The sequence below is a fragment of the Chiroxiphia lanceolata genome, chromosome 10 (assembly GCF_009829145.1).
Source record: "Chiroxiphia lanceolata isolate bChiLan1 chromosome 10, bChiLan1.pri, whole genome shotgun sequence".
Lineage (NCBI taxonomy): Eukaryota > Metazoa > Chordata > Aves > Passeriformes > Pipridae > Chiroxiphia > Chiroxiphia lanceolata.
Window position 1 is genome coordinate 7661300 of NC_045646.1, and position 21518 is coordinate 7682817.

General features: G+C 38.5%; 1 protein-coding gene and 1 long non-coding RNA gene across 2 annotated transcripts in view; one reads left to right on the plus strand and one right to left on the minus strand.

Moving 5' to 3' along the window:
- Positions 1–45: 45 nt before the first annotated feature.
- On the minus strand, positions 46–20151 carry CCDC39 (coiled-coil domain containing 39). The gene is given in 26 exon segments (XM_032697545.1): positions 46–488; positions 1095–1165; positions 1395–1574; positions 1713–1853; positions 3049–3155; positions 3899–4058; positions 5243–5366; positions 6312–6520; positions 7684–7821; positions 9057–9221; positions 9908–9991; positions 9993–10103; positions 11343–11347; positions 13002–13129; positions 13450–13504; positions 13507–13550; positions 14104–14105; positions 15145–15336; positions 15849–15977; positions 16062–16154; positions 17101–17159; positions 17162–17261; positions 18262–18349; positions 18351–18409; positions 19484–19603; positions 19972–20151. Coding segments are annotated over 26 exon segments (2850 nt in total). The 5' UTR covers positions 20083–20151; the 3' UTR covers positions 46–313.
- LOC116791498 overlaps positions 20144–21518 on the plus strand; it is a 54646-nt gene continuing 53271 nt past the window's right edge. The window contains exon 1 of the long non-coding RNA XR_004358764.1: positions 20144–20640. This is a non-coding gene — a long non-coding RNA (uncharacterized LOC116791498). The remainder of the gene's footprint in view (positions 20641–21518) is intronic.

Here is a 21518-nt window from a genome sequence, read left to right on the forward strand (position 1 = left end):
TTCTCTAGGAGTAATGTTAAAAAAAAAAAACAACTGAAGTAGAAGAGAGGTTTTATAACAGTGTTTATTGTCTAGGTAAGTTTAAGTATGAACCTTTGGGTCTGAGCACTGTTGTTGGGATTTGCTTTACAAGCAGCCTGAAGGCAGTGGTTGCATTACTGAAGGAGGAGGTAACGCTGTCCCCAGTGAGATCTGCAAAGGTGGGTGTCAGAACCACACTAAGGAGCAAATACCTGTCAGCCCACACAATAACAATTGTACTTCTGCTGCAAGTGTTCCAGGTAATTCCATGGATATAGGTCAGTTGCAAAAATTAAGGAATCTCAACTAGATGACTTACAACTTCTTTTGCCTTTAAAATACCAGAGGTGCTGGGTGGCTGTGAGCCAACAGCTGCTGCTTCCTCAGGAGTGGGGAGAGGCAAGGTCAGCTCAACGACTTTGAGAGATGAAGCCTGACTGGAGACTGAACTTGTTCTTCTGAAGGATCTGAAAGACAAAAATTTACTCATCCAGATACAGAAATTCCTTTATCTAAAACAGAGCTGCCAAGGGTGGCTCACAAAGCAGCCACCCAGCAGCCATGTTTATTCCAGCTTAGATCCCCTGCAAAGATCTCACTGGTGGCTTCAGTAACCTCTGGGAATGTTAGACCATAACTGGTCAGTGTGGCACAGGCACTATGTGAGCATACCTTGGACAGGGGAAGAAAATATCAGTAAAAGCATATATATTTTCTCTGTTTAATCAGGAAGGGGAGTTCACACTACCAAGTGTAAAATATGGCTCAAAGTTGTGCTTTTATATTGTAAAAACACTTTTTAAATAGAGCAGGGTTAGGAAATGTGAATGCAATTATTCTGTAATTACAGTTTTATTTTAAAGTGATAGATGCTGAAGTAAACATCATGTGCTAGAAAAATCTGGTAAACTTAAAGGACAGTGTAAGAAGAAAGTTTTTATAGAGTCCTCAGAAAGTAGAGACAATTGAGAAGACCTTCGGGAGTGAAAAATTCTGTCAGTTAGGGACCGATTTTGCTGTTTTAAACTTTATCTGAAAAAAACTCAAACCAACCCAACAATGCTAGTACTTACCTGGTAGTATGTCGTGTGGATTGAGAACTCTGACTACCATCAGCAGAAGCAGTAGGAAGCTCTAAATTGGACTAGAAAATTTGGAAAGAAAAAACAAGTTGAAGTGGTGGTTGTATAATAGGACTGGGATATCAGGAGAGTTTATAGTGCTGGGTATTTGCAGAGCTGTGGAAAAGGGATGAACACTTTCCTGTTTTACTGTAAGTATATTGTTGAATTTAGGAGTTGCCCTTAAAGAAGCTCAGCAGTAGGCTGGAGCTCTCACTCAAGATTTTGGTGGCAGTTAACTGGAAAGCTCACCTGGTTAAAGTACATTTGAAAGGTTGCAGTTAAACCAGGATTTGTTTCTAGAACATCAGCTATCACTTGGTTGATGGTTCTGTTGAAGCTTTTCCATTCACGAAGATCAATGTCTCTCTCTTCCTCTGTTTTTGTTCCATTTTGCCTCAGAGACTGAATTTCTCTGGATAGTCTGGAACACTTAACACAAATATTTTTAAAGCATTGCTCTTATGAAAATACAACACTGTTTCAGAACCCTGCTAAGTTAAAACCAGAGTTTAACCCACACTACTGTCTATCACTACAAAGGTAAAAGTTGTCAGTAAATATACAAACCTGTTTTATAACCCTTTCTAGTTTTGGCTTCTGTTCTTCAATGTCCTTGTTCAGCTGCAGAATAAGATCTTGTTTTTCCTCCTTTTGCTCTTGGAAGAGGGCTTTCTGCTTTTCTGCTACATCAAGGTATTGTTCCATGCTCTGCAAATTCATTTGAATGGCAGTGTTAGTTTATAAAGCAGTTTTGGTATCTTTTCCCTTTTTGTATTTCTTTGTGGAAGGGTTTGTTGTCATTACTACTTGTTTCTAAATGTAGCTCAAGCAATTACTGCTATTGATAACTCAAAACTTTGTTTAGTGGACACAGACCTGGATAAAGGGACTACCAGGTAATTTACATATCTTTTAAAAAATTACTTTAAAGGTACTGTTAGTGAAGTTGCAGGTATGTGTTTTCAGATGTGCTTCTGAGCAGTGTCTACAAATTATTTACTGGGCACACCACCAATTTACTAGTGCAAGCTATCCTAAGAAACCCCAACACAGTTTCCTGTGGAAAGAGATGGATACCTTTGACTGGAATGAATAAGATCAGCTCCATAAGGGCAGCTCTAGTTTTGTGGGGTTTTTTTAAAATAAATAAATAAAAAGGCAGGAAAGGGTGTGCTGTAACACCTCATTATGTCCCAGGGTTTACTCCCTGATGAAGATCTGTGTCCCTTAAGAAATAACATCTCTGAAAAAAGAGATATGTCCTGCTTTGGTAGAATAAGCAATAGGAACGTTTGTTGACTCAGGGCTTAGAACAGCTGTGCATGTGGCAGTGTTCCTCGATTTCTTCTGCCTGAGAAAGTTCTAACTAAATGTCACACATCAGAATTAAGTGTTGCTCTTTCTTAAGGTCCAAGTGGCTTTTTGATAACCAGGGGAACCAAGAATGAGTCCTTGCTGTGGAGCCTGAACACAAGTTCTCCTTTCCCTGTGTTTAGTGCTCAGCCTGCTACATTATGAGTCAGCTAAATTAATTCTGTTTAAACTGAAGCACCCTCAGTGCTAATAAAATCTGTTCCAGAAAAATCCTGGGACATAGATGCCAGAGGACACAAGATGTGTGTGTTGATGCAATAGTGGCATGTGCTGCACACTAAAGCACAGCTGCTTTAGTGGCTGCCAGAACAGCATCTGTCAGTGCATTCTGGACTCTGAAACTTCTAGCTGTCGGTGTGACTTAAAACCGCAAGTTTTGTTGTAATTCAAGAAAATTCAAGTAAGCACTCAAATATAAAAGACCAGACAAAAATCTGTACCACAATTTCCTAATCTTCCTCTAGAATGGCTTGCATGGTTTTAGCCACATGCTGCAGTCTTGTCTGTTTGACTAGAACTTTTATTTTACCTGGAGATTTTCCTGAAGTTCCTTGATCTGTCTTCTTTTGCATCTGTATGTTTCATCAGCAACCCTTTTCTCCTCCTCTAGTTTCAGTCTTTCCTCACGTTCCTCACCTGTGATCCCAAACAATGAGGCAGCATTATTGCTGTGTATACAACTCTATTTTCACTTGAAAATAAGTTGGACCTTAAAGGAGCTGCATCACAGAGTAGTACTATATTGGTATTGATGGTATTTCAGCAACTTCAAGGTTTGTGGGTTTTTTAAATACTCTCCTACTAATTCCAGATTACTTGGAAAAAGTAACTAGCTTCATGAGGGAAAATTATTTAAAAGCTACTGGTTCCAGAGCCAGTAGAGGGCACAAAAGTTAAACTTAATTCTAGATAATGCTTATTATTTATGTAATTTCTCATAGTGATGGCTTTTAGACACTAAACAAAAAGTTCCACTGTGAGAGAGAGCAAGGTTACGAAGTCTGAGTGGCAGTGCAGTTATCCACTAGGCCCACGTACTCCAATGGACACCACTTCCTCCCAGTAATGATCCCCCAGGAATCATCTTTATGCTTTGCCTCTCCCGTCTGTTCCTACTTATTCGCAAAGTGTATACAGGCTTAGAGATTTTCACACAAATCTGAGAGAACAACATAAATCTTAGTTAATTACTACACTTTCTTCTGCGCTTGTTCTGCTGAGCTCTTCACAGCAGCATGGGAATTACACTCCCTTTTGCTACTCTCAGTTTAGTCTCTCTCTGATTCATTCTTTTGTGCCATGGAATTTCCTCACTACATACCCGAGCTGTGTGATCATCACCAACCCCCACAGCAAACAGCAATTCCTATTTTACATACTTGTCTCAGTGACTTCCTTGAAAGAGTTTCGGAAGTTGCTGTTGCAGCTATTAAGAACACACAAAGTGTTTTCCAGAGCTACAATTTCTTTTTCAGCTTTGCAGATCTTTGCTTCCAAATCATCACCTTCTTGTTGAAGTGCTTGCTTTTCTTGTGCAGCCTGAAAGCAAAACAGGTCTTTTAGGTGCCTGCACATTTACTGAAAGTATTAGGATCATTATAGAGCAAAAAATACCAGCCAGGGGTTTAAGTCGCTTGACCTGAGATTTGAGTGACTGGGGGACTAGGAGGACTACTTATTTACAGTACTGGAAGTCTTTGAGGTATTTAATCCATGTGCATTTCATGATGGATATCTGCCTCTCCAGCTAAGCCCTCCAAGTCCTGACCAGCAGCATCCACAGTGTAGGGAGCAATGTCCATGCCCTGCACTGCTGACTTGAACTGCAGCACATGCTTCACATCTGCTTCCTTCACCCACAAAATACAACAGTTGAGATTGTACATTATATAAAACCACAGAGAGACTGTTAGAAGTCATCCAGTTTAGGAATTACTTGTAACTCTTCATTTACCTAACCAGTGAGATTTAAGAAACAGCCAACAGGTGAAATATTTTCTATTCCCTCAGAAAATATGACACTGAGAAAAATCTCTGTAGGTGTGGAGGGTATTTCATACACCCACAGTGACCACATGGGTTCTGCTGAGGGTCTTCTGCTGTTCTGGATCTCATAGTAGCAGAAATACTATCATTAAGAAATTTAACACTTAAGAATACGAAAAATACGAACTTCAGAGCCAAGTTCACAGGTGGAAGCATTGTCTCAACAAGATATCAGAGAATTTGTGAAGATCAAAAATAATAGATTCCTGTTCCAGAACCAGGGTATTGGCATTATGGATAAAGACTGATTTTTTTTTTCCAGTTAAAAGCTGAAGTATGCATAAATGATTGGTAACTGAAAGGGGAAAGCTGACATTCTTCAAGGTGCAAAAACCATGTGAGAAATACCTAGAAATAACACTGACAAGTAGAATTTAAGATCATGAGAGACTGTGATAAACTAGTTTTCAGTTCATAGGATTGCCACTTGGCCAGTAATTCTTGTGTCTTTGTAAATTATTGAGCACTGAAGTGAAATGTTCAAACTGCTCAAAATTAAGGATCCACAGAGATTCATGTGAAATGGCTATATCATTTAAATAACCAGCAATGTCAGATAACATAAAACAATTAGACTCAAGCAGTAAGCAAAGAGATTGCCTTAGTTACTTGAATAGAGCCCAGGGAAATCTATAGCTTAGATACTTGAATTAAAGTGAAATATGTTAAGAAAATACCTTAATCACATAGTAGGCTTGACTTTTCTGCTCCTCTCCTTCAGGGGGCATCATGGCAAGAGTAAAAATTTCATATCTGCGTCTCAGTTTGTCAATTTTACTTAGGCATTCTTGAAATTCAGCACTGATTTGTTTTGAGAGAAAAGAAATGGATTGAGAAAGTGTTTATCTGGTAGTGTTTTGTGGGCAGTTCTTGCTGTGGCAGTTTAAATTCCTGGTGTTATTCCAGCAGCCTGTAGCAGGAGGCAGGCAGGGCAGCAGTTGTGCTGCTACTGGTCTTGGTTGCCACAGACATCCATTATTCTGGTTACCTAAACCGAGTCAAATCTATTTTGACATTCCAGATCACTGCATCCTGAAAGGCTGTGCCACAGTCCTTCCCAAAATTTACATATTGGCATTTCAGTCCTACGGCTGCCCTGCTGATGGTATCTTAACGTTGCCGCTGCTGGATGAGCACAAGCAACAGCAGAGAACGACCCCAAATCAAATTACATGAAAGTATCAATTAGCTGGGTAATTACCAAAGGAAGAAAGGCACAGTCTGCACTCTTGGTGAGCAGTTAAGCCTCAGTCACTCTAAATCACTCTAATTTCCCATTGTGTGGGGTGTGGTTAGCAGGGCAGTTCAGCTGCTGGAATGTTCATTTTTGGCTGGATATTTCACTGGGATTTCAGGGCTAAACCTTTCCCAGATACTTTGCACTGGTTATTACAGGAGGGAAAAGTTATTTTATAAGAGGGTACATATGTAATTGAGAAGATTTATTATGTTATACATTATGTTTCTGCATAATGGAAAGCTCATTAGTTAAAAAGAAAAAAATGCAACCAAATAAAACATATCACAAACCTAATCACCTAATCACCCAGGGGCTAAAGCTGCAGCTGGATGTCAGAGAAGGGTTCTCTTGCTGGCCTCTCCTGTCTTAGTCTACAGCTTTGAGCAAGATTTATTTCTTCTTCAATTTCTCTATGGGTGAAACTGGGTAAAATGTTTCTCTTTTCACTAAGTCCCCATATAAAATATACTCAAAGCTACAGGTTTAATTTATATAAGCACAGTTACCTTCTGCGTTGCCGCTCCTGCTCCACGAGTCTTATCTGGGAATCCAGCATTGCCTTATGGATCTTAATTTCCTCAGTTCTTTCTGCTATGGCTTTATTTAACTCCAGTCTTTGTTTTTCCATTGATAGAACTTTCTCTGTCTTATTACACAGAGTATCTTTAAGGCGCTTCAGTTCTAGTTTTAAGAGGTTATTGTCGACCATCATGTCCTAATAAATGCCAAAAAGGTACCAAAATTATGATTATTTATAATTTAATAAATCAATATTTATGCATTATTTTACCTTTAATATATATATAACTGTAAGACTCATTTTGCTCTGCATTTCAAAATGTTGTCATTTTCTTATTTGCCAATAGTTTACACGGTGAGTGTGACAGGGATAGATTGTTTCCTGATTGGTTTTATACAAATTCAACAGGCTTGCTAATTCACTCTGAGTTTGGGTTGTTAGACTTTTCCATCTACAACTTTTTCAGTTTAGATGGTTTCAAATAAATTTGGAGACCTTACAAGGAATTTTCTGAAGCAGTCAAAATCTTTCTTGAACCATTAACACTGTCTGGGAATATGTTCCAGATCCTGTAGGTCTGCGAGTCATGTTACATGAGCACACTTTTTATACACCAAATCTTATGAAAAGCAGCAAGTGGTGAACTTCCTTAGCATGCAAACACTTGGAATCATTTTCTTCAAATCTCTTATGGATCCTAAACTCTGTACCAATTTTTATCTGAGTTGTTTTAGGCCATCAGCTTCTTTCTTTTGTTCCCCTGAATTTCATCCCCAAAGAAAAGTCCCATGTTAGGGAAAGAGTTTTCATTGAGGAGCACCAGTTAAGTTGACAGCAAAACTCTTTCCCCTGCTACTCAGACCATCTTTCATTCTGCTGTGTTAGTGCTTCCTTCAGGAACTAAAGCTTATTGCAGGAAAAAAAGTGCAATAATTAGAGGAGTGGGAAGCATATTTTTCATTTATTAACGTGGGGAGAAGGACTTACATTTTGTTTCTAACTCCTTATATTGGAATATAGATTGATCCAAACCATCTGCTAGAAAAAAAACCCTCACAGTTTAATAACAAAACTGTGCCAAACTTATTAGTAGGCATCACAGATTGAGAAAAAACACTCAGTGCTAGGTAGAGACATCCTTGAACAGTAAATGCATTTTTTATTTAAAGGTCATTGCTTCTCAGAAAAAAAGCAACTATCCACTGATACTGTGGTATAACTAATGTGGGATTAAATTGATACCTCATCAAACTTTATGCTGTACAGAGAAGAGAATGATGTAGCACCGTGGGAGGCAGACAACAGCCCAAACAAACAGACGTGTCCTGTATTAGTAAAGTTGTGGAATAATACTGTACCTGCTTAAGGGCCTTAGCTTTTTTTAAATCCTGAATTGATCTCTCATTGTAAAGATTTAGTTCATCTATCTTCACCACCAAAGCACTTGTTTCTTCTCCTGTCTTATGAATTGTTCTCCTCACAAACTGGACATCATTCTGTGAATGTAAATTCCAACAAAAGCTACCAGTTAATTTTAAATGAGATAATTTTAAGTCCTGGAACCAGGAACCATCGTCATCACGTGTCCATATGCTGCTCTGCAAACTGCATGGCATGTCCTCAGGCAGAGTGCTGTTGCAATACTAATATCATTGCTTGTTTATTTGGAGTGTAGTAGTTGTTATTTATCCAATATAAATTGTTCAGACATAAGGCAATTCTAATATAATCATATATTTTATTCTAGATGAAAAATCTCCTGGCATGTCTGACCATGACTTTGATATCTTAGTTCATTTTCATAAAACCATCTGTCTTTGATATGTAAAATTCCTGGAGGGGGCTTTCAAGGTTTGATTGTGCTCACTGCTCAATTTCCCATCTCTTCAAAACTCAGGTGTGGGCACTAGTGGCCCAACATTAACTGGAGATCCATGCAATGACAAGATTTAAAGGCTCTCCTATAAGTATTTTCTTCCCCTCACTAAGTCAAATTCTTTCTCAGCTATCACTTTGAGAACCAGTTGTTATGTCTTATTAAAAAAACTGACTTCTTTCTTTCTCTGACTTCTCTTTGAAAAGAGTTTCTAAATTTGTTGAAATATAGCTGATTAATACACAAAGACAATACTTATAAAAAGAAATTATAAACTGGCTACAGAATAACTGGTTGGTTTTTCTCTACAAGAAAGGTAAGTGCATTTTTTAAAGAATTAAGGATAATCACTGCATAGGAAAACCAGAGGACAAGCATGTATATGCAAAATTCTCACATGGGAATAAAAACAGCAAAACAGTATTTCTGATTATGGATCAGGATGGGGTCCACTGTCCCTTCAGTTCAGTAATGTGACTTTGGACAACTTTAAATGCAACTGTACTTATGAATTCATGAAAAATATAAAAGTTATAGCTTCACAGAACAGGCATTCTCCTATTTCTGCAAGGTCCTAACAATAACTCAGACATTTGCAAGCATTCAGTAAGACCTTGATGAAAGCTAAGCTTGTCTTTCCAACATTGGCAATGCTGGTCTTCATGCTCAGGTGGTCTCATTGGGCAGTAATAACCTATTTTCTGGGTATAGGGAATATACAAAGTTTTCCACATGGGTTACATAAAGTTCAGATGCCTTTTAATCTAATACTGTGTTATTGATAAGACCCAATCTCCTTAATTCCCTGAGGTTTCTGGGTGTTGCACAGTCAGCCTGATGTGCTAAAGAAGTCACCTGAAGTTTCCTGTACTGTGACTGTAGAACATCATAGGCATTTTTCTTTTCTTCTAGGGTTTTCTTAAGTTCAGCAACTTTTGCTTCCAAAATTTCTTTTTCATCTGAATTAACCTCCCCTTCTAACCGTGACAGCCGTCTCTGTATTCGCTGAATATAAAAATCCTGTTAAAATAAATTTTAAGAGAATTAATAGTATGAGATAAGCAATAAACTTGGAGCTGAACGTTGGCTTTAGGACAGTCACCCAATTAAAACTATTGTTTTTATAATCATTTCTGGCGTATAGACCTCATTAGCAAAGTATCTTAGATGACTGATGAGCAGTGATGGTTCAGGGGTAATCTTCTAGAAGAGTAACAAAGCACACTCAGCACAGGCTGCTGTGGGGAGGCTTACAGGGGAGTTGCCATCTTGCTGTTACCAGTGGATGCTGATATAAAAGCAAATTTTCAAAGTGGTGCATAGGAAATATGCACATAATCCAATTAGTAAATAACAGGATTTTGGCATGTACCTCTTGTATTGCTTAAAAAATACACCCTGAGGTGTCTGTGGTTCAGAGGGATCAAAGTAAAGAATGGATTTTAGAAATTAGTGGGAAAAGCAGCAAATGCCAAAAAATAACGAAATACACAAGTTCAAAATGTAGGTGGGTGATACTTTAGCAAGTTTCAGTAATTTCAATTTTATCTGTACATCTAGAGACAGAAATAAATGCAGACTTCATAATAAATTGTACTGCATGGCATTTCCAAAATGGAAAGATGTTATAGATTACAGAATTTAAGCAACTTCCTATCAGTAGACTCTAGAAACAGTCATACTATGAAAGTACATTAACATTTTACCTGGTTATATATTAATTCCTGTTGTTTAAACAGTTCTGCATCAAGTCTGTGCAGTCGACACTGGAGATTTCTAAGTGATTTTTTGAGCTCCCTCAATTTCTGATAGAGCAACCTTCTCCTTATCCTTCTGCACTTTTAACTCCTGATTCTTCTTGAAAAGTAGGTCCTTTAACTGTCTCATTTCATTTTCTTTTTCCTGGTAACAAATTGATTGTTAAGCAGAAAGAAGTAATTAATCACATCAGAAGTAATTTCTGGGAAATTACTTGCTTTTATTAGTCATATACAGGAAAATTAAAATTTTTAATACTATATCCATTAATATGAACATAGAATTTCATAGGTCTTCAAAATGGTTGGCAAGAAGAGTATTTGACTTGAAGTAATATTTTTTATTTATTTATTTTAAATCTAATCCTACCGTATTATTATATAACTTTTTTCCCAATTATGGGAATGCTACTCTTTTCAGCCTTTCAGAAATATAAATTCCTGTCATCTTTTTTAAAAAACCCAACTCCTCATTGCCTCCAGCATATGTGAATATTTGGAGAAATTATTACAAAGGTTTTCCATGGTTTATTAAAACTTGTAACTCTCTGTGTGTACATGTGTGTTATATAAGCTTGGAATAATTCTGTTTGAAAAATTACACATTTTAAAATCACTTCCTTATTCTCAGAGGTAAATTGCCATTAACACCTAAATCAGTGCAGGAAATGAGGTTTTAGTAGGGTTTGTTACAGGAAGACAATGCTGAACATTTCAGATAACCTGAAATGTACCGAAAACCAACAAAATTGAGATTATTTTTTTTTTATAAGCCTAACAAGGAAGACAATTTTATTCTTTTCCTCCCTCTTTCCCCAGCTAAAATAACCAAAGACTATCCAAAGCTCAAGCCAGTTTCCTGTAAGGTACATCCTAAAATAAGTGACTTGACTTCCCATTCCTGTCCCAAAGGACTCATTTACATGTAGCTCAAGTCTGGTACAGAATCTGAAGATGTACATTTAAACTAATATGCGAAACACCTGAGAACAGACTTTTCTATGTTGATTAACAATGTGTTTATTCTTGGTTTAATATGTATACAACCATCTTGCTGGCTTAAATAATGGTGAAAGATAACTCAGCTCCTTCTCTAAGAGTTCAGAGTCTCAGTTCACATTCTACCAAACAGAATTTTTTTGTTGTTGAACTTGCTGTAAGTGCAATTCCAGATCCAAAACTTAGGACATAAAAGGCAACTGTAAATTTAATATGAAATTATTATGGGCTGTAGCACATGTCAGTGGTCTTTGGATTATGCCTGAACAAAGAAATTTAATTTTGGAGGCAAACTGGTTTCTAAGTATGTGCCCAGTGCTGAGCTGTATTTCTGAAGCTAATGGCAGTGATGAATTCATCCACTGTCACTGGATCTTGATTTGACCTTCGCTTTGTGGGTTTTTGTGCATACGTAAATTTATTTAACAGAATTGTTTCTCTCTCTTTAAGTGGGGTTGTTAATCGAGATAAGATATTCATTAAGCTGCAGTGTGCAACAGTGTTTTGCCAAAAATTGAAGAGGGAGAAGTATCCCAGAACTAGAGTGCAAAATGGGGACATTTCATCCACATTGTTCCTGTAATATCTCTTCACAGTAAATTAACAGATGCAGCAAACAGTCCTGTGTGTCTAATGGTGATGGAAGGCATGCTTCTGACTAATATATTGCAGACATTGTTCAAGAACAGTTCATCCTAGCTAAAATATTCCCCTGGAGCTGTGGAGCTGCTAGGCTCAATGTCATCTTGGGTTATCCACCACAGACACAAGTAAAGAAACCCTGCTAAGGGTTTAGCCACCCTGAAAACAGTCTTAAAGGGAAGCAAATAAGGTTTTAATGAAATGTTATACCATTACAACTTGTTTTCAAATTATCTGAAGAGCCAAAACAGCAAGGCCTGTAAATTAAGAAAGTCTCTATAACGGAAAGACATCCTGTCTCTAGTTTCTGAAAGTGTATTTAAAATGTACAGTTAATGCCTGTGGAGTTAAAAAGTTTGAAAAATAACATTCAATCTACTGCAAGGCATTATTTTACATACATGCTACAGAAAACACAAATAAGGGGAAAGAAAAAAGCGTGCAATGGGGTGCACAGATACAGCTTTGCTGTCGCTTGTGTGAACACCTGCTGTCACATTAATTTAACCTGGTCATTCTACAGTAATGAAAGCTTCAGCTTATCCAGTGCTCAACTGCCCAGCAAAATACAAAAAATATTTCTCTCATGTTCAGTCAGAAGCTAAATAGTGAAAATACTTTAGGAGAATTAGTAGCACAATGACAAAACAGCATAAGCATTTCCTGAAATGCAGGGAAGTTCAGATGATTGTATTACAACATCGCATTTATTCAAATGCCCTTTGCAGCTCATCAGATGATAAGAATTAGATTATTTTATTCCTAGAATTTAATTGGCAACATAATAAGTGGGGTTTGAATTTAAAAGGAAGTATTACTAGACCCGTTAAAAAAGTCACCCTTACAGCTTGCACATGTCACTTCCCAGATCAAAATCTTTATACATCATGGAATCTAAAGCAAGCCAGTAATTATTTAATAGGCCACAAGTCAGATGTTACAGAGTGTCATGTAGAAGAATTAAAATAATGAAGAGCAGACTAGGCCAGCCAAATGATTAAAAGATTTCTAAATCTTTTTTAATCTGTTCATCAAAATCACAGCTTTCTTTGCCAGGTTTATCAATTTTGGTGGTGTTCTACTAGAGCTAAGAAGTTTTCAGTGGCAATGCTACTTAAAAGTCATCTGACAAGATTCTCACTCTTTCACAACCTTATTGATGAGTATCAACATCCTATGTTAATATACTCTTCTAAATTACTGGGATCTCTTATTTTCCTCCAGTTTTCTCAGCACAGATGCTGACATATCTATGTGCAGATTACTTCAGCATTTGATGAAACAGCTACATGTCATATTAATACTTTCATTTCATTTTAATAGAGATTATTTTAAAATAATAGAGTTGCAAATTCAAATGAGTTCTCATTTATGGAAACCATGAACAACATTTTACCTCAACAGCTTTTTTCTTCTGCTTTCAGTATTTCTTCCATCCTCAAAGCTTTCTCTTCTGAACTGAGTGTCTCCTCAGTCACAAGCTTCAGTTTATCAGAAAGATTTATATTTCCTTCAATAATAAAGTTTAATCTAAACAAAATGACATGATTTAACAAGTTAAATGTCGGTTGCCTATACAAGTCTGCCAAAAGCAAGCAGCAAACCTGACTGAGCAGTTGCTGTATGAAGTGAGCTAAACTTTAATCTGTGATATCCAAATCCAAAGGATTTTTTCACACCCTTTAAAACAAGAATTACTTTGAGTATTCCCTAAATTGCCAGTGCCAGAAACTATGCAGGACATGAAGGACCAAGAAAGTTGGAGGCTTTAATCATCAACATTATTTAAGGTTCGTCGCTACCTCAAGGATTTGATTGTATTACTAATCCTTAAAAATGATATTTCTTACCTGGCTTGTTTCTTCTGAATTTCTTTCTTCAGATTGGTTACTTGTATTCTCAAGACTCTAGATCAGAAGCAGTTCTGTCCACAGTGGATTCAAAGCTTCAGCTAATAAATTACAGAATAGAGCAATCAAGCAATTATTTACTTTGGTACATGTCAGGATCTTTAAAATTGTAAGGGACTTATTTATTGGTAAGTATGCCATTAATCTTATACAGTGCTCTCCAAATGAGAAGTAAGGCACTGTAAATTGACAAAGCTAGTAAACTAATTGACATAGTCTGAATACTGGGAGAAAATGCTTAATAATTACAGCTACAGAATGGATCATGAAGATGGCTGTGGTTGCAATGGTTGCCCAACAGCATCTGTACAAGTGCAACCATGGTTTTATAGTGCAGAGCTGACTTTGATGAGGTTCTTCTTGAAACATGGATACCCTTATATATCTAATAAATATTTCTACATCAAAATTTGTTGGGTACATAAAATTACTTTGATTAAGATAAGGGATCACTGTGACAAAAATGCATAGATATTTAATTTGGTAAAAAATGCATGACAGTCATTAAACACAATAGGAATACTTTGCAATCAGTAGCTTACTCATCTTCAAAGTATCACTTAACAGCATAAGTGTAATTGTCTTCACTTTCACAGCTGAAGAAACCTGATCAAGGTCATGTATAGCAGGTTTCTTAGAGCCAACAAGTTGTTGGCTGAACTATCTCTTTCTTTCCTTGTTTCTCACATGCATGCCACAGATGTTCTAATAATGGGAGACTGTTTTATTATCCCATTATGGAGTATTAATTGTGAAAAACATCAAGTAAGAATCTCACAGTTTGAGATGAAAACATACCAATTCTAGGACCTCTCAAGTTAGCATGAATTATAGGGTAATCTAATAGCCTACCCCTTGTTTGAGCTACCTACAGTTTAATTAGGAAATCAATCTATGAACCACCTGCTACAGAAGAGCTATCCAAAGTTAAGGCAATAGCAGATGCAACGGTTTTAAAAATCACCAAGCTTGCTGAGTAGCCCAGTGTTACCATTTCTTGTTGAGAGAAAATTTACTCAGATAATACAACAGAGCCACGAAACTTGAAACTCTTAGAAATACTCTACAGGCGCGTAAGTCATTAAGCAGTGCAGCTCATTCCCAGCTTTAAGTGCAGAGTAAGCATGGACAATGTCAAGCATGGCTTGTTCACAGGGCAGCCCTGACCTACTGCCTCTTGATTAGAAAGCCATGTCAAAGCATTTGGTGTTTTCCCCAGGAATTTTAACCTGACTACAAGGCCATCAACACACACTTCTGAGAGCACAGGACAGGAATTGGAGGTCTGGAATCTGGAGGAGAGTTCTCATCTTATACAGTACTGCAGTCTATGTATGCTAAAGGCAGGACACACCTCCTGAGGCATCTAATAGTGTTAGATCATTTAAGAGAAAATTCATCCATCTTACACCAACACAACAGAGAATACCAGCTAATCTTTTCACCACTCTCAGTGAAAGGATTGAGGGTTCAGATCCCAATAATCAGGAGTAGGCTGAGAAGAGCAACATTTTGTTGAATTATTAAGAGTGTAGCATAAAACCAGGGAAAAGGAAATGCTACTCCTGTATTTCCTCCATCTGGACCACAGTTAGAGTTTCAGTCTGTTTTTCTGAGCTGTTTTGTCATCCTCACCTCATCCTGCAGACGAACCCTGTTGGCTTCCTGAGTTTGATACTCAATTCGGAGGCGGTTGGCTTTCCGTTCAGCAGAAGAGATTTTCTTTTCATATTCCATATTATTAAGAGTTTCATTTACCAAAAAGGCAGTCTTCTCTTTCAGCACAATTTCTTTCTTTCTGATCTCCTGTTTTATATCTGCAATTAGCTATCAGGATAAAAGTATTTTATATTTGTTTGCATTAGTTAAGATATGTTAGATTAATTAAGTTACAACCAGAAGACCAATTGCTATTATAACTATTATTTGCATGAGACAGCCCAGTTATCATCCTTAAAATTACTTTATTCCACAGCTCCTTCACAACACCAAAGAACTACAATTGTTTTGGATTGGAAACTTCCAAATATTCCAATAATTTCAAAAAAGTGACACTATAAACTCGTATGAAAATAATTTTTGATTGAATGAATAGGGGGAAAAAAAAGCTAAACAAACCATTCAGATAGACTTGCAACAGATGAAATACAAGAGGAAAATTATCAACAGTAGTAACCGCTTTCTTTACCTGACAGATTTATAGCTATTCAGTGAAAACTGTGTATTTGAAAGGTAAGTAAAAGATTAGCTACTGGGAAAATTATACTGTAGTTCTGATGTTTAAAAAGAAAAAACCAAACCAAGCAAATCCAGATATGGATCAGTTCCAGCAGTTTTACCAAAGCACAATGATCAATCTGTTGATCTCTCTTTTGCATCTGTTGTATTGCATTCTCCCACTGCCTGAGGACTTCTTGCCTTTCTTGATGAACTCGGCGACAATCTTCAGCTGCCCTGTCAAGCTCCATCTGTTTAAAAGAAAGTACCCCATGATTCCTGGTGTTAAAAATGTCACATGTAACCAGGATCTCCAAGAACCCTTAAGCACAAACCTGAGCTGTTAAGGTCTCTGTAAGCTCATTATCAAGAGCTCTGCGCTTCTGATTTGCCTGTATGGTCAACTTTTCTACTTGAACGGTTAATGCCTGAAAATGAAAGGATATGAAATATCATGTGTTTGAAACAAATAGATCACATCTTACAGATTCTTAAAGCCCTGCTACGATTAGGGGTTGAATTACTGAGGCATCAATTTTACTTCTGCTTTAGAGAACAAAAAGCTGACAGTTTAGCCTCCCAGATCTTCAGTCATACAGAGGGCCATAATTTTGTCAGCTCTTTGGACCAGACTGCAGCAAGGGCCAAGTAACCCTTCTCTGTGTGTAAATGCATATGTGGTGTCCCTACTTCACTTCACTCTTCCTACTATGCTGTGTGACTGCTACTGTAAATGACAGCAATGAGACTGTTTGTGTAAACTAAAGTTTTTGGGTTAAGTACTTAATGAGTAAAATCAAATTTCTCCTCACTGTATTTAAAGGCTAAAAAGAATAATAACCCAGGTTACTTTCTCTGTATTAATAATATACTTGAGAACTAACCCTGAGAATATATGAACTTGTGACTGGAATCTCTGTTTGTACAGATATATATGTTATATCTTTCATTATTCCAGGGTAGCTTTACTGAAGTAGCTGTACTTTGTTTTCAGCCATCTTGACAAATTTGATTTGAAAGGAGAAACCTACACTATTCATCCACACTTGGGGTGGAGTTTTGATCCAACTCCTCTGAGTTAAGTGGCATTGTTTTCCAGATTTTATTATATTGTGCACCCTCTCAAAACAATTTAAACTTAAATTTTACCCAGACGAAAAAGCAAGTTAATGTCTTAAATCATGCCTTTCATTGCTGTAAAACCTGTTCTCTCTGATCTTTAAAATGAACTCATATGGAATCGCACTGTTGTGCTAAATGGAAACCAATTTAAAGCACTGTTTGTACAAATCTTGTTTCCATCTTATCTGACTCAATCATATAACAAGGGCCTTCAAATGCCCAAATGGTTTTCCATTTAGTTTCCATTTCTACTTACTCCTAGTTTCCTTCATCCTGCTGTGCATACTTCTGGATTGCAAGAGCACTCATTATCTGTACGATTTAATTCTTAGCCAGCTCTCCAGGATTTCCTCATCACAGTTCATCTGTTGTTTTAAGTCTTCCAACTTATGAATTGTTTTACTGATAGTATTCTTATGAAATAAGAGAAACTTAAGGGTCAATACCAAATGTATACTATTAATTGAATAGTAATTGAAGCACTCAGTTCAGGCTACTGTAACAATGTCCATAGAATTGCTAGGGTTTTTATTAATTCTATGTTATACTTGAGGAATGCTATTGGATGTTCCTGCTCTCAAAGAAGAAACAAGACAGTAAGTTGTCACAAATCTGAAATGCAAATAATTTTTAAACAGAAAAGTCAACCTCCGGTAAGCTCTACCTATATCCAGGATATTATTCCACATAATAAACTGATCTGAGGCATCAAAGGTAAGTTCCTCCCTCGCATGCTAAGACCAAGCTCTTAGATCTTTACTTCTACATGTCAATTTCAAATGTCCCACGTGACTATGAAGAGACTTCCTGACACAAAAATGGGACAATCTGCACCAGCTAAATAGTGAGAATATCTTCATCCTGCTCCCCATTTGGAAGAGAGCAGAGATTACGAACAGCCTTAATCGAAGAAATAGGGCAAATTAAAAAAAAATAATTGAAATAATTCATAGAAAGAAAAAGAGACATTTCCAATCCCAGAAAACCACCCTATAATTGGATAGCATTAAATTACTTTTTACCATAAAACAAATGTTTGATCTTGAATCATGCCCAGAGTTTATTTTATGTGGAGAAGATTGCCACCAACAATTTTTAAACCATAAAGAAAATACCTGTGAGAATTAACAAGACAGTGATATGGATGTGTGGCTGTGTACCTGGCATTAAGAACAGAAGTCTTTTAATATCTAATTAATGTTTGCTAAGTCTTGACAAGTCTAAGCAAGGAGATCCTCGGTGTCCTTTTATTTGCCTTCCCAGGAAAAGCACATCCAGGTCATCTACTACAGTTCAGAAGTTTTTAATTATAATTAGCTATTCTTGACTTATACTATTGTTTCTGTAAGTGTTAAGTGAGGAAAGCTATAAAATTTTGCAAAAAAGGTGTTCTCTTCCAAAAATTTTTAAAACTTACTTCTGTCTGTTTTTCTTTTCTCCTAAGGAAATCAAATCATTTTGCAGTCGTTTAAGGTCACTTTTGAGACGTCCACATCTCCTCAGCAAGAGCTTTAAAGTGTTGTTCAGTTTCAATTTCATTCTCTCTGGCTCTGTAAAGATACTGCAGAATACTAAATTTTCAGCATTTTACAATAAACAAAAGGTATATACCCACAAACAAACTTTTTTCTACATACACTCAAATCTAAGTCACAGATGGTCGTGATCTTCACCATGTAAATGTAGGAATTTTTAGAGAAACTTTATTGTTTGATTTTAGTATCTCAAATACATGTATTCTTATATTTTTTATATATATATACAACATACACACATGTATCAAGTATCCACAGATCAACCATTATAGCCCTGAAAACTCAAAGATTTTTCACCCAAGATTCAGGAATCTTAACCTTTTAACATCCAAATCTTAGAATCTTAGTCTCTTAATCACTAGTGACTTTACATCAGATTCAGCAGGTGCAGCAAAATAAATAAAAAAAAAACTTTTGTTTTGGGATGAGACAGACCTCCACCAGGCTAGCCTATAGCAGTACCTCTGTCTAATCTTTCTTTCTTCCAATTCAAATTAAAAGTTGAATCTGGCACACAAAAACCCCCCAAACATTAAGACATTATTCAGCTGCAGGGAATAAGAGTTTTTCACCTAGGAGATTTTACCTAAAGGGAGTAAAGCTTTGACTCCAGACTCTTTAGAAATCTAAACTACCCATTTTGGCCAATTAACTCAGTGTGTAAGTGAAGACTTACACTTTAACCATCTCACCTCATTTTTCAGGTCCGTAAATTAACTCTTCACTAGCATTTCACCACTAATTCTTGACCATTACAAAGAGGATAAATTTGTTCTTCCCATACACTGATGTTTTGTTTTCCTTGATCAATTTTTTCTTAATAATTTCAAAAGCCCCCATTCATGAAGAATTCTAAAATGTATCCTCCTTGGCTTTCTTCTAGGTACATTCATTTAACCTAGGGTGATCTTCTTAATGACCATCAAATAATATCACTCAGATATACAGTTTAATTTTTGTTTCTTGTGGAAACCCTGGGAGAAAAGGTCTAAAAAAATCTCTAACAAAGCTGGCAAAATGTACAGGGACACCAGCCACAGAGAGACACTCAGGTTACAAGTCTGTCTGATAAAGCAGATCAGCTTGTGGTGGTGATTTACCTGAGAGAAGCTTAAGTCTTGTCTCACGTTCTTCAAATGAGCCGTCATTGCTTCTATGCGCTCCTTAAAGTTGGTCAGCTCATTCCTCAGGTTCGCTTTTTCCTTTTGCATCTTCTGCAGCTGTTTAAGATTAGAATCGCCAAGTGACTATTTGCAGCTGAGCGCTTATTACCTGCAACTACTTAAGGATAAGTCACTGCGATTATTAATCAAAAAAATGTAAAAAGCACACGCTGCGTTCCTCCAAAGCATTGAAATGAGAGGTTTCGGGAGAAAACCCCGAGCTTTGCTAAGGGACCGCACAGGTCCCGCTCCTCCTCCCGGGGGGCTCGGGGGATGCAGGTCCCACGCTCGGCGGGAGGATCTCCCTCCCGGATGCCCTCCGCGGCTCCGCGGAACTCGTAGGTTTTCCCTCCATCCCTCCCTCCCTCCCCGGCCGCGGGGGGCAGGCGGGCTCCGCTCCCTCCCGGCCGCAGTCCCGCGCTCACTTCTTCCTCCAGCGCCTTGTTCTCGGCGTTGGCCACGGGCACGGCGTAGGCGCTGTCCCAGCCGAGCTCGGCCAGCACCGAGGCCGTGGAGGAGCTGTCCAAGCTCTCCATGGCCGCGAAGGTGCCGCGCAGGGCCGGGGCTGTGGCGGCGCCGGGCGCTTGGCAACGGGCGGCAGCGGGAGGCAACGGGGCCTCAGGCGGCACCGCCCCCGGGCCGGGCCGGGGGCACCGGGCGGGGACAGGGCTCGGTGCCCGCAGGAACGCGGCTGTTTGCGGGTCACGGGGGCCTGGGGCCGGTTACCGTGTGCGCAGAGAGGGGTGTCAGACCCAGAGCCATTGGCAGCGCCTCAGAGCCCCCCGGGCTCAGCTGCTCCCTGCCAGCGCCAGCCCGAGCCACGGCTCCGCCGGGTCCGGGATCACACAGCCCTCCTGCTGCTGGTGGCACCAAATAGTTCTGGGGTCACACAACGGGACAGCATGCCTGCTGCTGGTGGCACCAAATAGATTTGGGATCACACAGCAGGACAGCATGCCTGCTGCTGGTGGCACCAAATAGTTCTGGGGTCACACAACGGGCCAGCCCACCTGCTGCTGGTGGCATCACATAAGAGGGGTCTCGGACGGTACACAGTGCGTGTCCTGTTTCTGAACTATCTTCACAATTAACAGGTGGGTTCCTGAGCCAGATTGCGTTCAGGTGACCATAAACACTAATGCTGTGACCGTATGAACTTGGATGTTACCTTTTGTACCCATCTGTGCTGCTGGGCTGCAAATAATCACGTGTCATTGAGCTCCACATTCACGGATGGAGACAGGGACACCAATCTTGGCAGGAATCATAGGAGCACAGAATGGTTTAGGTTAAAAGGGACCTTAAAGACCATCTAGTTCCAACCCCCCCGCCATGGACAGGGAAACCTTCCACTAGCCGAGTTTTTCCAAACCCCATCCAGCCTGGCCTTGAACACTTGCAGAGATGGGGCATCCACAACTTCTGTGGGCAACCTGTGCCAATGCCTTACCACTCTCACAGCAAAGAACTTCCTCCTAATATCTACTCTGAATCTATTCTCTTTTAGTTTGAAAATATTCCCCCTTGTCCTGTCATTACATGCTCCTGTAAAAAGTCCCTAAAAAGAGGAAGCATAGTCTTGATGTAGAAACCCTCTGTTGGTGACTATTGTCTGGCTGAAGCATCTCAAAAGACATTAAAGGAATCAAAGCATGATTAAAAAGTGCCTGAGCAAAACAGCAATAAGCACTGGCAAATGGGTGGGGGATGGTTTGGAGGAGCAAGGAGTTTGCAGTGAGGTTTGTTACACAACATGAGCCCATGGTATATTAGCCACACTGCCCATAGCAGAAGACACTGATCTTGCTAGATATCTGCATGTGGTATGGGGTATTTTCAGAGAAGAAAAAATTGCTGAAGACAAGTGAAAGTCAATCCTGATAAGGAGGCACCAAAATGGAGATTTGCAGTGTTGTGCAGATTATTGCTGGTCGCTTCACTGATCATCCCCTGAGAAGAGTCCCACATTATT